The sequence below is a fragment of the Falco naumanni genome, chromosome 1 (assembly GCF_017639655.2).
Source record: "Falco naumanni isolate bFalNau1 chromosome 1, bFalNau1.pat, whole genome shotgun sequence".
In the NCBI taxonomy this organism is placed as follows: domain Eukaryota; kingdom Metazoa; phylum Chordata; class Aves; order Falconiformes; family Falconidae; genus Falco; species Falco naumanni.
In genome coordinates, this window is record NC_054054.1 from 37,422,668 (window position 1) to 37,436,258 (window position 13,591).

General features: G+C 37.1%; 1 protein-coding gene across 7 annotated transcripts in view; it reads right to left on the reverse strand.

Annotated features, from left to right (window-relative positions):
• Positions 1-612: 612 nt before the first annotated feature.
• CLCN3 (chloride voltage-gated channel 3) overlaps positions 613-13,591 on the reverse strand; it is a 70,726-nt gene continuing 57,747 nt past the window's right edge. For 4 of the 7 annotated variants that reach the window (XM_040589155.1, XM_040589193.1, XM_040589145.1 and 1 more), the window contains 5 exons: positions 11,052-11,238; positions 9,271-9,669; positions 7,902-8,118; positions 5,458-5,533; positions 613-3,796 (listed from right to left, as the gene is read on the reverse strand). In XM_040589155.1, coding sequence (XP_040445089.1) covers positions 3,638-3,796; positions 5,458-5,533; positions 7,902-8,118; positions 9,271-9,669; positions 11,052-11,238 — 1,038 coding nt within the window. In that variant the 3' untranslated portion in view covers positions 613-3,637. Of the gene's footprint in view, positions 3,797-4,057; positions 5,534-7,901; positions 8,119-9,270; positions 9,670-11,051; positions 11,239-13,591 lie in introns of those variants that run through there. The other 3 variants (XM_040589183.1, XM_040589202.1, XM_040589172.1) reach the window with 2 other exon arrangements.

A 13,591-nucleotide genomic window follows, 5' to 3' on the forward strand; every position in this document is an offset into this window, starting at 1 on the left:
CAACCCCACCCCTTTCATTCAACACAGAAATGTTTCATTTATTCAAAAATAAGCACAAGCACACAGAGACTTTAGTGTTTTATACATAAGATAGGTGCTTTCTTGAAAATTCAGTCTCGTTCCCCATTACTCCTTAGGTTCTAAGAAGAAGAGACCTTCATATTAATGCCCTGTAAATTACACAAGTAACCAAAAAGTATTCACCTCTTGCACATTTTTTTATTTTTTTTTCAACCAGAGGTACTAAAAAGGTACTGTGGTAGAAACTACACAATCCTGGCTTTTAGACAGTAAAAGCATCACATGCTTCTATTATAAATCAGGAAGCAAACTATTCTATAATTAAAACAGATTTTTTTATATGTCTATTTTGGAAAAATATTATCTACTACTGATCTGTTTGATTGGATTGATTTGGCTACTGATGTGTAGCCAAATACCAGGCAATACAAAGACTACATCTCCTCCTAAAATTCACTCTTTTCTTAGCTAGCTGCTTACTGGTGGTGTATGTAAAATTCTGAGCTGTTAATTTTCTCTCAGAGAAAATTAACACAAAAATCAATACAAACACCGTTTGTGAACAAGGAGAAAACATGACAGAACAGTAAGTGGTCATACAGAAGTTTTTAATGTTTGATTAAATCATCACAGTAATCAGAATTTTTACTGTAATGATATGCAGCTCTACCACACTATTATAAATAAAAACATTAAGATCAATATTAAATACAGCTCTAGGCAACATCACAGATTAACAAAGAATGCATTCTTCATGAACCAGTAACTGAATGGTTTAAAAAAAAAAAAAAAAAACCAAGAAAAAATGCTGACACTTTTCCCCTCCCATCCACCACATTTTTTTTTCTTTTTTTCAAATTTGTAACTTGAGTAAGGCCCTAGAAAGTTTAACATTAGAAATTTTTCATTGCACAGCACAGGCACACATACTTACTTTGTTATCAGAACCTCGCATTTATGTTTACCAGAAGACATTTTAAATGTCAACAGGGAAAGAAAGCTTAGCAGGTAAGAAGAGTAAACAGAGATGCACAATTTATATGCAGCACTGGGGATCCATACTGAAATTATAAAACACAGCTGGGGTGTGAACTGTACTTTAATTCGGACAGTACAGTCTGTAGAATTAGGTGCAAGTTAATACAGTACACACAGCAGTGTTTTATGAGAACATCAGACATGGCAGAGGTTTCAAACTAATTTAAAGCAATTCTTATACATGTAGTGCATTTATAGTCTTCCACTGTAGAAAAAATTTAAGACAACAGAAATCAGCATCACAGACAACTTCCAGAGCCACTGTCTGTAAATGGGCCAAATTCTGCTCTTTGTGAAGTTTCTTCTGCAAAGTTTCTCCAGGCTTACGCAACATAACAAATTTTGAACTGCTAGCACTGACTTCACGTGGAAGGATACAGCTAGTTGCTGCAACACTCCCATTTTGACACAGCCCACTTCCCTGTTTCACTTCCAAACCCGTTTTTAATACAGGGGCTGATCACCATAAGCCCAGTGGCGCATTTCACTTTCTACTGGTTCCAGTTGCTGCAAGAGATAGACGATGAGATGTAGAGATGGTAGTCTTACACTCCAAAAAATTGGTAAAAATTCAGCAGAGCACTTAAGCACAGGCATCATTATGGAGCTTCCCAAAAGTACCAGAATTTCTGTTCAGTATGTTATTGTACTTCACATAAAATCATACCACGTACTTTTACTAAAAAACAGTTACGTAACTGTGATGAATGCCTTAGAGACGCCCAGGATTATTATTTTAGTCTTCAGTCATTTGTATTATTGGAATTTTTGCAGTCTTGTGGGCATAATTGTTAGAAGGAGGAAATTTTATCTAAACCCATATTATAATGCATAATTTTTGTCCGCCAGATTTCTTTTTTCCTCCCTACTTTAGGCTTACAGCATTACCTTTTTTCCTCTGTGTGTGTTTCTGATGGCGGTGGCTTGGTAAAGTGAATATGAAACAAATTAATCTAGTGACTGGAAAGAAAAATGTAAAGAAGTTAGGGATGTGTCAGTTCACCTGCTAGCATGCGTGTTGCTGCTGATTTTTGAAGTCCTGCCAAAGTTTCAAGTACTGGATTCAGTTCTGCCCTGCTGCTCATCTTCTGTGGCTACGTATCATTTACACCTCTGTACACTTGAGGAAAAAAAAAAAACCAAAAACAACGAACCAACAAAACACCAGTCAAAAGCAATCTATTAATTATAGTTGCTTTCTTCCTATTATTTTTAAAATGAAATTTTAATGTTACTGTTCCAGTTATCTGCTAGTAAAGGAAAAAGGAAATCTCAAGGTAACGGCAGTGAAAGTTACGTTTGAAAATGATCTTAGATGTATGTTGGATCATAAAGAAACTATTTTGTTTAAACCCTTCTAGTTGTAAACATTTGCTAATCCTCCATTACTTGCAGAGGATTATGAATTATTCTATAAAAATCACATTAAAAATGTAATTAGTTATGTGAGATATTAACTGATTAATATTTAATAATTTTAATCCATACAAATATAAATAAAGAATGGTAAAACTTCAAGAAAAATAATATACATTTAGTGCAAGTTATGAGTTACATTTCTTCCTACCGTGTCAGCAGTGGAACGTCTTTTGTGGAGAAGGAAAATAAAAATGACCGCTCTCAAGATTTTTTTTTTTTTTTTTTTTTGGGGGGGGGGGGGGGGGGGGAAGGATCTCCAGTGTTGTAGCATGCAATTTTTACCAGATACACGTATACAGAATTGTTCCAGCTCTTAACTAGTAGAACAGCAGTATTCTTCCTTATACTGCACAACATTGGTATATATCATAGTGTTTTCAATAATACAAAAATTGCATAAGACCAGGTCACCTTATCGATATTTTCTGCAGCAAAAACAGTATTTTTCTTTGAAACTCTAGTTTCCTCTGGTTTTAATTTTTCTCGTATCATGACAGCACATGGGTTGAAAGAAGTCTTGCATGGTTCTTGCAAGATATTACCTGTTCAATCTGTTTTTGTCGCAGTGGATCTGTACTGCCCCAAGCATTTCATGATGTACAAACTTACACGTTTAATGGCACAAGAAAAACCTCCCTTCTTGTGATCAAACCTCAGTAACTCACAGTACATCTCAATATGAGAAACAACTGCTTCAAAAAGGGCACACCAATTTTAACGAGGCTTTGTTACGGCTCAGGAGAGAGAGAAATAAAGCTCTTCTGGAATGTAGAAAGGTGACGTGTAATAATTAATACATTTCATGAGTTAACACAACAGTTTTCAATGGTAAAAAAAGGGCAAGACCTTTCAGTCTCCGTAAGATGGCTCAATTCAGAACGATCCCTCCAGAAACAGGGACTAGTAACACATCTCTTCAATGCTGAAGTACCAGGCTGGGGCTGGAGAACTGCGCCACCTCGCATGGCTCGCCCACTGCACTATCATGGCAGACCTGACGTCTCGGGACGCATCCAGTGCAGGACAGCAGCTCTCCCTTCCCACGCTCCCATCCGCCTTCCTCCTCGCCACATTCTCCCCCAGACCAACTCCCGATTTCCAGCAGCACTGTTATGCAAAAACCCAGCTCTCAGCTCTGATTTTAGAAGTATCTCCCAGACTAAAGTGTTGTGCTATTCAACAAATGAACCTCCTCTTCCGTTTCCTCTCTCTCCTCAGCTATGGGTTTCAGTTGAACATTATTGAGGCGGGGTCTTGGTTTGCCGTCTGGGCCATATGACGGAGGATATCTTTTTTTGTTATAATGCCAAGGAGGCGCCTGAAAAGCATAAACGGAAGATCAATATTAATCCAAGCAGGAAAATAATAAAGCAGAACAAATCTGTAGCCAAGTCCTTTTTGTTGACAGGAATAGAGCACAATTAAACCAGCCTCATTTTCTTATTTAAACAAAAACATTTTATTCATCAAAATATTGAGGAACCACCGGTTTGTTAAAAGACAGCGATGCTGAGACACCATATCAGATGGTCTCTGACAGCTGTAGTCTGTTTTAATGAAATACAAGTGATACAAGTAGAGCCCATGACAATTTTTATTTAACTTTTTGTTTCTACAAAAATGAAATTTTGATTAGCGTATGCCAACAAAAAAGTAACAGAGAGGGACAAAGAAAAGAAGAGGTATGAAAAAGAAGTGATATTGATCCCATTTCATAAGGGAGGCATGTTCCAGCCTAGCCATCAGAAATGACATATTGCTTGATGGCCCAAAATCCTAACAACAAATCAAACTCCCCTTCCCTCTGTTTTTAAATTGTAACGATCCTTCCAGTCTGACAGACTGGCTCAGGCTGAATGTATTCATAGGAGCACGCTGTATCGACCATGAAACTTTTGTAAAATAAACAGCAGTTAACTGGTTTTTGGAGTTCACAGCTTTAGAAAATAAATTGCTAACAATAAAAGAAAATTTTCCTTTTCCAATTTAGATACTGTGCTCTTATGACAGGGTCTTCATAGCTTTTAAAGTTACAAATCTGCAAAATTTCAAAAAGGGTGAGACTGTCCAAAAGGATAATATCACAGGAGAAGCAAAGAGCAGAATGAATGAGCTGCTGCCCTTGTTATTCTGGTTAGTACATTTCGTTTTGTCTTATTAAAGGACGCATGAAATACTTGTGAAATATTAGCATAAAATGAGAATGTAATTAGCATGTTTTGCACATAAGCAGTTAAACTTGGTGGGTATGTTTAGTAGAGATGTAACTAGCAACCCATGTCCAAATTAAGACAAGGTCTACCATCTACCTAAGGTTAGTTCACAACATCATGGTTAAAACAGTACCTAGATTCTGAAGTCAACAGTCAAACACAGTAGCATGCCACTTGGTGGCTTGGGTATCACTGAACAGTTTATAAAGGAGTACATTAATTGCTGTAGGTAACAGCAGCAGAATCACAGGACTTTACTAAAAATAAAGAGTACTTTTGAAAAACGTTGATAAAGGGAAGATCTAATGCTACAATACATTAAAGACACACTTGGCTTTGCTTCTCAAAAGATGTGATACTTTGTTACTTAACAGCTATTTAAAGCTGTCAAGATCAAAAAAAGAGATTGGCATAGACAAAAATCTTAATTTGCATTAGGCAGGGAAAAAGTATCCCTAGCTGCGTGCTTTCCCACCTGGGGAAATCAGCAGATCCAACTAGATGGATCTATGTGATCTCAAGAACAAAAATACCAGAAAGTCTATTGTTTACGTTCCTTTAATGTTGTGACTAACAGTCTGTCCACGTTAACAGCTTGATTTCTACAAAAGGGTTTTGCACATATTGTTTTATGGTTTAATACAAACTTTTAGCATAAGATGATTTCATTGTTCAGTTGATGACATAAAAGCCCTGAACAGTTCACAAGTTTCATGCTTCCTGACTTCTAATGTGTCTAATTATGAGATCTGATATATCTAATCACCAAGGGTTCGACGTGCTGCTTTAGTTGCTCGAGATGCTCTAATATGTTCTTCTTTGTGATGATCCCCAAGACAATCCTGAAACAGATCATGTTATGCTAATAACTGTGTGTGAAATAAAATAAAAAAAAGTTCTAATCACAATGAAAAAGGATTAGAGCAAAACTAAAAAAAATAAATTAAAATTAAGAAAAAAAAAGGTTGCAGGAAAGCTAATGAGATAATTAAATGAAAAATGATTTGAAAGTCACTACCCTTTCCCAGACACTGCTTTTTTTTTCTTTTTCTCCCAAAATGCTGAACACAACTGGATCTTCAACCACCCCAGAGCAGTACGTTTCTCAAATCAAGTACACATCAGGGAAGCACACTTCATCCCTTCTCCCCAGATTCCTATCTCTTCAGGTTTTAGAGGCACTGAAAACTAAAATCCACTTCATTTCCTTTGTTTAATTAGTTATTTTTCCCCACACATACAGATAATTATTTGCATTTTAACAAGCCACCGCAGATAGAACAAAGTAGTAAGTCTGTTAAGTCGTAGCAATTGAGGTTTGAAGCTGCACTACAGAGCAGGGCTATGTGGTGTCCCTACAGACAGACAAATTCAGACAAATTTCCCATTCATAACAGTATATGTCAAGAGCAACTCCCTGGAATGGATATTCTGGTACAAATTAGGAAGAGTGAGGCTCAGTCTCTCCCCCACCCACCCCCTCAGCACCAATTCCTGCACAGTTCCTATTCCAATCTGGATCAGAACCAGTAAGCTGATAATGTGTCTTTATGTGAGCATATTCAATCTGCAGGAAATTTGCTAAAATATACATTAGTCCTTGATGTTCATATGGCTATATGCCATGCCTAAATACCACTAGTACTAGTAGTTACTATCTGATCTTGTTGTAATGGACAGCGTGCTCATGGAATATCACAGCTTTGTAAACTGAAGTAGGACAACAAATATGAATGTTTGAAAACATCAAATCATTAAAGCCATCCATACTTGCTGCTACCTTATTGTAGAAGTTAAAAATTTATAGTACAGTTTGACATAGCTTTGCATGATTAATCTTTAGTTGATTTTAACATCAATGTTAATGTTTGAGCTCTCAACCAGAACAGAAACTAAGAAAAAAAGTCATCATAGTAAATATTCTTCACTGAAGTTTTATCAGTTCAAATTCACCCCCCCAAAATAAGAATAACTGCATGTCTGCACTGACTTCTAAGTGTCAGATCATGGTGTCCTTTCCCCATCAGAGAAAGGTTTTAACAGTCATTTATGCTCCTGAAAACATCTATCTGCCATTCAATACAGGGATGCATTGAAGAAAAAAACCCAGGAGAACATTTAAAATAAATTTGTTTTAAAATACATCTGAAAAAATAAACTTGGGGACTAATGCGTTATTTAAATATTTGACACTTAGAGCAGCAGTCCTTTTGCCCACAGCAAAACAAAGTCAGTCCCACCCATATTTCAGGTTTCTTGGGTTTTGTCCTATGGACATTGATCCTAAATAACGTGCGTTAGCAGACAATGTTTCATTCCCCAGGTGCCTTAAAAGACATGCTAAAGAGAAAGCAAGATACTATGGTAGGAGCTGCAATGTCATATGTCAAGTGTTTAACACGAGATACAGGAAAGCAGAATGTTAAAGCAACAGCTACACAGAAAAAGATCATGTAACCAAAAAACAAAAAAAAAAGAGTAGCGTTTTAGGTAAGAGGCAATTATATATAAACATCTCTGTTTCCATCTGTTTCCATCTCTAAGGCTGATTAATTTAGTGGGTTGACATGACAACTCCCTACAGTTTCATTTACAAACATTCTAAAGCTTAAAATTACTTTCTTGAAGTATTTTGAAGTGTAGAAACAAAAGTTGCAGACTCAAGTTCCAGAACCAGTAGCAGTTATTTAGTTGTTAGTATTCCAAAAACAAGAGTTTGGTGGTAATCACCATCACTCCAGAAGAGGAGATACTGACTGGATCGTTTTCTCCCTTACTTTTTATGAACCCAGATATTTGTAGACATTCAATAGCTGACACATTGCACATTGCCAAAACATCTATAAGATCAAGGAAATACTTAGACTGTGCACCATGCAAGACTGATTTTTATGAGACAAGTTGTGTCTCCTCCACATGTAAGTTAAACACACAAAACTTGCTGAGTGAATGCTAATTATTAACCAAACATCTTTAAATGACTGAATTCACCTGCCTGCTTACTTGGAATACAAGGGAGGAGTAAGAATTTAAGAGAGGTGCCATAGCACGATGCCTTCTTAACAGAAGTTAGGGTCCTCAGTTGCAGCACCAAACCTATGGGTTCAAATACCGTGATCCTGGAATATATCCCGGTTCAAATACTCTGATCCTGGAAATGCAATTTACCGTACCTAACAAAATGAACAGCACTGCTGCCACTTTACTCACCCGTTGTGTGTTACAAGGCACTGCCTCAGACCCAGCTTCCGGAAAATATCCACCACTATTTCCATTGGTGTGTGGTCTGTCACGGTGAAAGGGCTCATATCAAGTATGCTTCTAAGTTTCAAAGGTCGAGGGCTTTCTGCTGGAAGTGATGGGGTATGCTGGGCAAAACAGACCCTGGAACTGCCAACAATCCCTTCCTGCTTCTTTCTAGCACTTTCTTTAAGAATAAGAGAGGAGGGGAGAAAACAGCAGAGGAAGAATTTACATTCTTGGAGGAAGACAAGTTAGTGCAAACAGACAGATCAATCAACACTACCATACTGATGTTATTCTCTACATGTCGATATTCTGATACATGCTATTTCAATGTGTTTCTATAGTCACTGCTTTATCCCTAAGAAGTGTTGGTACAGAAATCACAAAAGCTGTCTACCACACAGCTTTGGCCATTCTTCGGCTACCAACGTTCTCACTCCAATAACTAACTTCTATTTACTATGAAGAGGTGGAAAGACATAAAATATAACACGTAGGAAGCTCACAGACGACTGCTGAAGAAACTGTCAGGGCAAAACAATCTCAATTGACAGCTCCCCTGTCATGATTCCAACAGCTGTAAATATTGTTGGTTTGAAACCAAAGTTCCCATTTCTGATCAGTCTGGAAGTGCTGTCTTCTTGTTTATAATGAATTTATTTACCTTCTGTGAACCGGATCCTCCTCCTTTTCACATCTTCATCACCTTGGTGACAACCGCATCCTTCCCTCTACCCCAAACTATTTTACACAAAACGATTCTCTCAAGCCAGCCAAAATCCAAGACTAAGCAACTTGCACTACTCAATCTCAGCAGCTGAAATGAGTCTTACCTGTGAAAGTCTATTATTAGAAGAATGTTTAGCTATTCTCTCATTTACTCTTAAGTAAATGCAAACTTAAACCAGTATGCTGTCCATAATAATTTCCAAGTTTTGGACATTTCCTATACAACCTACATAGTGTCATACCATAGTATACACAGTATGAAGACCACAGGCAAAATTTTCACTGAAGTAAACAGTGTTGTGTTCACAAAACACTTTTTAAAAAAATGAGGAAAAGCCTCAAACCAAACAAAAATCCTGGACTAGATGGTGTTCTGGCCTATTTCAGTATGACAAGTTTTGTTTTTATGACAAAGAGATTAACATTTTCTCCATTTCAGAGCCTGCTATTGAAGATAATCATATACTACAACAAAGGAATGGGCAGCCTGTATGAGGTATCTGAACCTGAACTAAGTCTAGAAACACACAGAGTAAACTCTGCTTTAAGCTATAAAATCATATAAATTGGCATATGTAATCATGCAACACTGGAAGATACTTACCTATTGCAATAGTTAAATCTCTTCTTAGAGCAAAGCCCACTAGTCTCTGAGATTCTTTTGACATAATAACAGGAAAACCATTATAGCTGGTTTCATTGATCAAGTTTTCTATGTCTTCAACTGTCATATTATCCTGCGTCAGAACTGCTAAAGGTGGATCACTTCTTCGAGGTCTCATAACATCAGCAGCCAGTGTTGTGTGAGTAAATTCTTCCTTTGCATCCAAGAAAGGATATCCATTCAGTCGGATGTGTGCCTCGTAGATGCCTTCCCTACCAAAGGCATCTCCTACCCACTTACTGGTCATGACAGCAGCCATTAGGGGCACAATATATTCCAGCCCTCCTGTTAGCTCAAAGACAATAACTACCAGGGACACAGTCATCCTTGTCACACCACCTGCAAGAAAAAAATGGTCGCCAGTAACATTCTAGTATCAGATAACAACGAATTTAGGATTTCCTGCCCTCCTATTGAGAACTACAAACGTAACTTTGCTGTTAAGAGTCATCTAACAAACATCATTCTGTAGAATACAAACAGAAGCAGACAGAAAAAATGAACTCAAAACTTTTAGAGGTTAAAAAAAAAAGAGATAGCTTGAAGGGAAATTCCTAGAAAGTGAGAGAATAAAGGGATTTGAAAAATATGTGCAGCTATTTGAAGTAAACTAAGGGTAAAACTACATACTTCTACACACCTAGGTTAAAAAAAACTGAAGGGCAAGGAAATCCAGTAAGATAAGAATCTGAAAAAAGAATGGAACTCATGCAGGGAAGTCACAGGTAGCAATTCAATAACTATGCTGTCCAAAGGATTAGGAATTTAATGCTGTTGCTGAATCACAAAAGCTAAATAGAATTCTGAACTGATGAAAAGAAATCTTTCTTGGACAATGGGAGAAGGCAGGGATTATATTTCTCTTTTGTTAGCATTCAAGGTTTTTTTTTCTGCCAAGATTTCTGATGCCCTATCTTTATCAATAAAATAATATGATCTTTCTTTCAATGTATTCAAAAGTTATTCAAATTGAACTATTAAAAAAAAAAAAATCAACAACAGAACAAACAACCTCTCCAAAAACGACATTTGTACCACTAGTTTCTTTGCTCCAATGCACTTTTCCTTAAGGAAAAGGTCTACTTTTTGCAGAATCTTTACTAATAGCTTTTAAATTCAATCTCTAAGGCCACAAAGTTATGAACTGTGACCAGAAAAGACCTTCAAAAAAACCTTTCCTAGTTTAGGTGCCAAATTTAAGCCTCTTTCCATGAAGCTGATCTTCAAGAGTGTGTAAATCAGACTTTTTAAAAATTCCTCAAGCTGGACTCCACAAATCATTAGACATTTCTGAAAGGTTTTTTTGCATTATGCATTTCAAGAATATTTTCTGCAATTTACATAAACGTGGCAGCTGATCACAGCACCTCCTTGTAATAATTTCAACAGTACTTGACTCTGCAAATCCTCTACTTCATACATTTCAAGAAACTGGTATTTGTTGACTGCTGTATTAACGACAGCTCTTGATACAAAAAGAAAAAGCAAACACTATTTAAATTCTTCTGTTTCTCATAAATTTGTCTTACATGTTATTCCTAAGATCACAAAGACCTGACAGTCTCACGCTGAGATATGAATGTATTGTTCTGAAGAGAGAGAAGTCCATACAAAAAGGTGTTAAAAAACTGCACATTAGTATCTCCTTTCATTCTCTGGTCATTATTTTGGCAACATACAAGAATGAAAATACATTATTTTCATAGTTATATTTTATTTACCTAAACACGCAGCAGCACCAACCATGGCATAAAGACCAGGTGTAATACAGTCAGCTCCAACTTCACACCACTCCTTGAAAATGAACCAGTCATGATGGTAGTAAGCCAGCTGCTCCACTGCAATTCCTACAATCCTTCCTGCTATTGCTCCAATTGCCATACTAGGTATGAATAACCCAGACGGAACCTGCAACAAAACCAGAACTGATGTCATGCTGATGGGAACATACTTGATGCATCACTTCACAAGTCTCCGTCTCCCCACACACACCCCCAAAAAAAAGAGATGCAAATGCTCAAATGGTCAGGTTAAAACAATGTAAATTGGCTTTGCCAAGTTAGTAAAACTTGACACAGTGCTATTGATACCGCTGATCAACCCGGTTATTTGAATCCATTTTAAGAGCACATTTGTTTATATTTTACTGTACTTAAGAGCAAATCTATCACCAACACAGGACCACAAACTAGACCCTCGTGCCAACAGCACAATTCTTACCATATGTGTGTCCAATCTGAGCTGTGCTACTAGTACTGAAGTCTTCCTTACTATTTCCCACCTCCATTATTACTTCATGTTCCTCTGAGCAAACATTCACTTACTAAACAAGCTTTGCACATAGATTTGCCTTCCCAAATTGCTTCCTAACACTGCTATAAATTAAGATGGCCAACTAAACAGGTGACTTTTTAAAAAGAGGTTTTGCTTACTATATTGCAGTTTCCCATACAAAGGGGTGTATACAGAATTCTAAATACACTAAGAGAGAAACAGGCAGGACAGCTCCCATTGTAAAAGTAGACAATGTATTACTGTATAAAACCACTCCCACTGTAATTTTAGTTATTTGAACAGTTTTTCTGTTATTAACTAAAACCTGCAAAGGGCCACACAGCCTTGTCATACCAACATGTCTTAGTAAAATACTATCGCAAGTCTTGCTTTTATCGGCACCTTCATAAGGAATGAGGGTTCACCTGAGAAACTGCTGTTGTGTATCTTTTCTCCTCCTTAGCAATGTTTCCAAAAAACATACCAGTGTCTACGTATCTCATTAAAGAGGAAATGCCTGCTGCTTCTCCTCACAGTAGTTAGTATAAAAATATTGTCTACTGTAACTGAGGTGCAGATCTGGATACAATTAAGTAGCAGAATTTTTACCTTTTCTCTAAATGCACCTAAACCCGTGCTGTCAAAATAACTTCCATGAAAAAAACTGCACTCCTGGTGTAACATGACACATCATGTAATTTTTTTCTACTGTACAGCTGCAAATTTTAAGTATTGTGCAATTCCAAACTATAGGTTTTGCCATGGAATCCAAACAGCTGGTGCAGAACTGTATTTCAGAATTAATTTGCAGTATTATTATTACATTGCCAATATTTATGGTTGCAAAAATTATTTCTAACAGACAAACCAAGGACAAAGAAACATAGCAAACTTTATGTTTGAAAGCCAGCAGCATAGGTTTGGGGGAAAAACTTTAATAATCCTTTATTCCCTTCCTGAATTACCTAATATTTCAATGTTGATAGAGGTATCTATTCAATGCTATCGTTCTGGTGTAATACCCAAATTCTGCATTTATACCACTGCTGTTACATCCCACAAGTAATTATGTATCTAAACCCCTTTCTAACTGTTAAAATCTCATTTTTCTCCTGAGTGAAATTCTTGGTGAACAGTTCAATAGCACCCTGAAAAAAATAACATTTCAGATATAAAAGTAATTGAATCAATCTTTGAAGCTGCCTCAAATTCTAGTTTGCTACAGCAGTAAGCCACAGAAATTCAGTCTCCACATGGAAATTACATCCAAATTATTTCTGGTCCTTTGTTAACATCTAGCTCCTGCTCTTCTTTCCATTACATGCAGATAATGGTTACAAGTCTAACTGCAGTTATGATTTTACAGCGTGATTTTAGATTTGTTTGCATAAGCCTCTGAATCACAAGTCACGAAGCAAAGATGAACACTCACTGAAAAGGATCAAAGAAAAGAAGTTTGGTTCCACCTTGTCTCAGCTTCCTTCTCCAGTGCATGCCAGCCTAACTGAAGTTATACTACAGAGGAAGCATGTAGCACATACTGTGCTACCGTGTCTGTGGCACATGTATCATCTTCGAATCAAGCAAGAAATCAGGATTTAGGTACAACTTTCCATTTCTTTGGTAGTGCAGCTGCATACTGGTCAGGTTCTGAGGCAAAGCTGTAATCCCACCCCAACTGCTGATCATCTGCACTTAAGACACAGTAATGACTCTCCTGATAAAAGCAGTACAGTATACATACAAATGCCCGGGGAAAAAAACCAAACCAAACCAGCTACTGCCATATCAGCTTCCTGATGATGCTTGCTCATGGCAGTAAGAGCAGCAGAAATCTCCATACCCCATAGGCAGCAGCTAAGTTACTTTGATCACCTCACAGGAAAACAGTTCCTGTGGGGCAGATTGTCTTTGCACACGGCTACAGCTCCAGGAACAGCCCTAGAGAGCCCAGAAGGTCCTTAAACAACGATTTATATGACAAAGT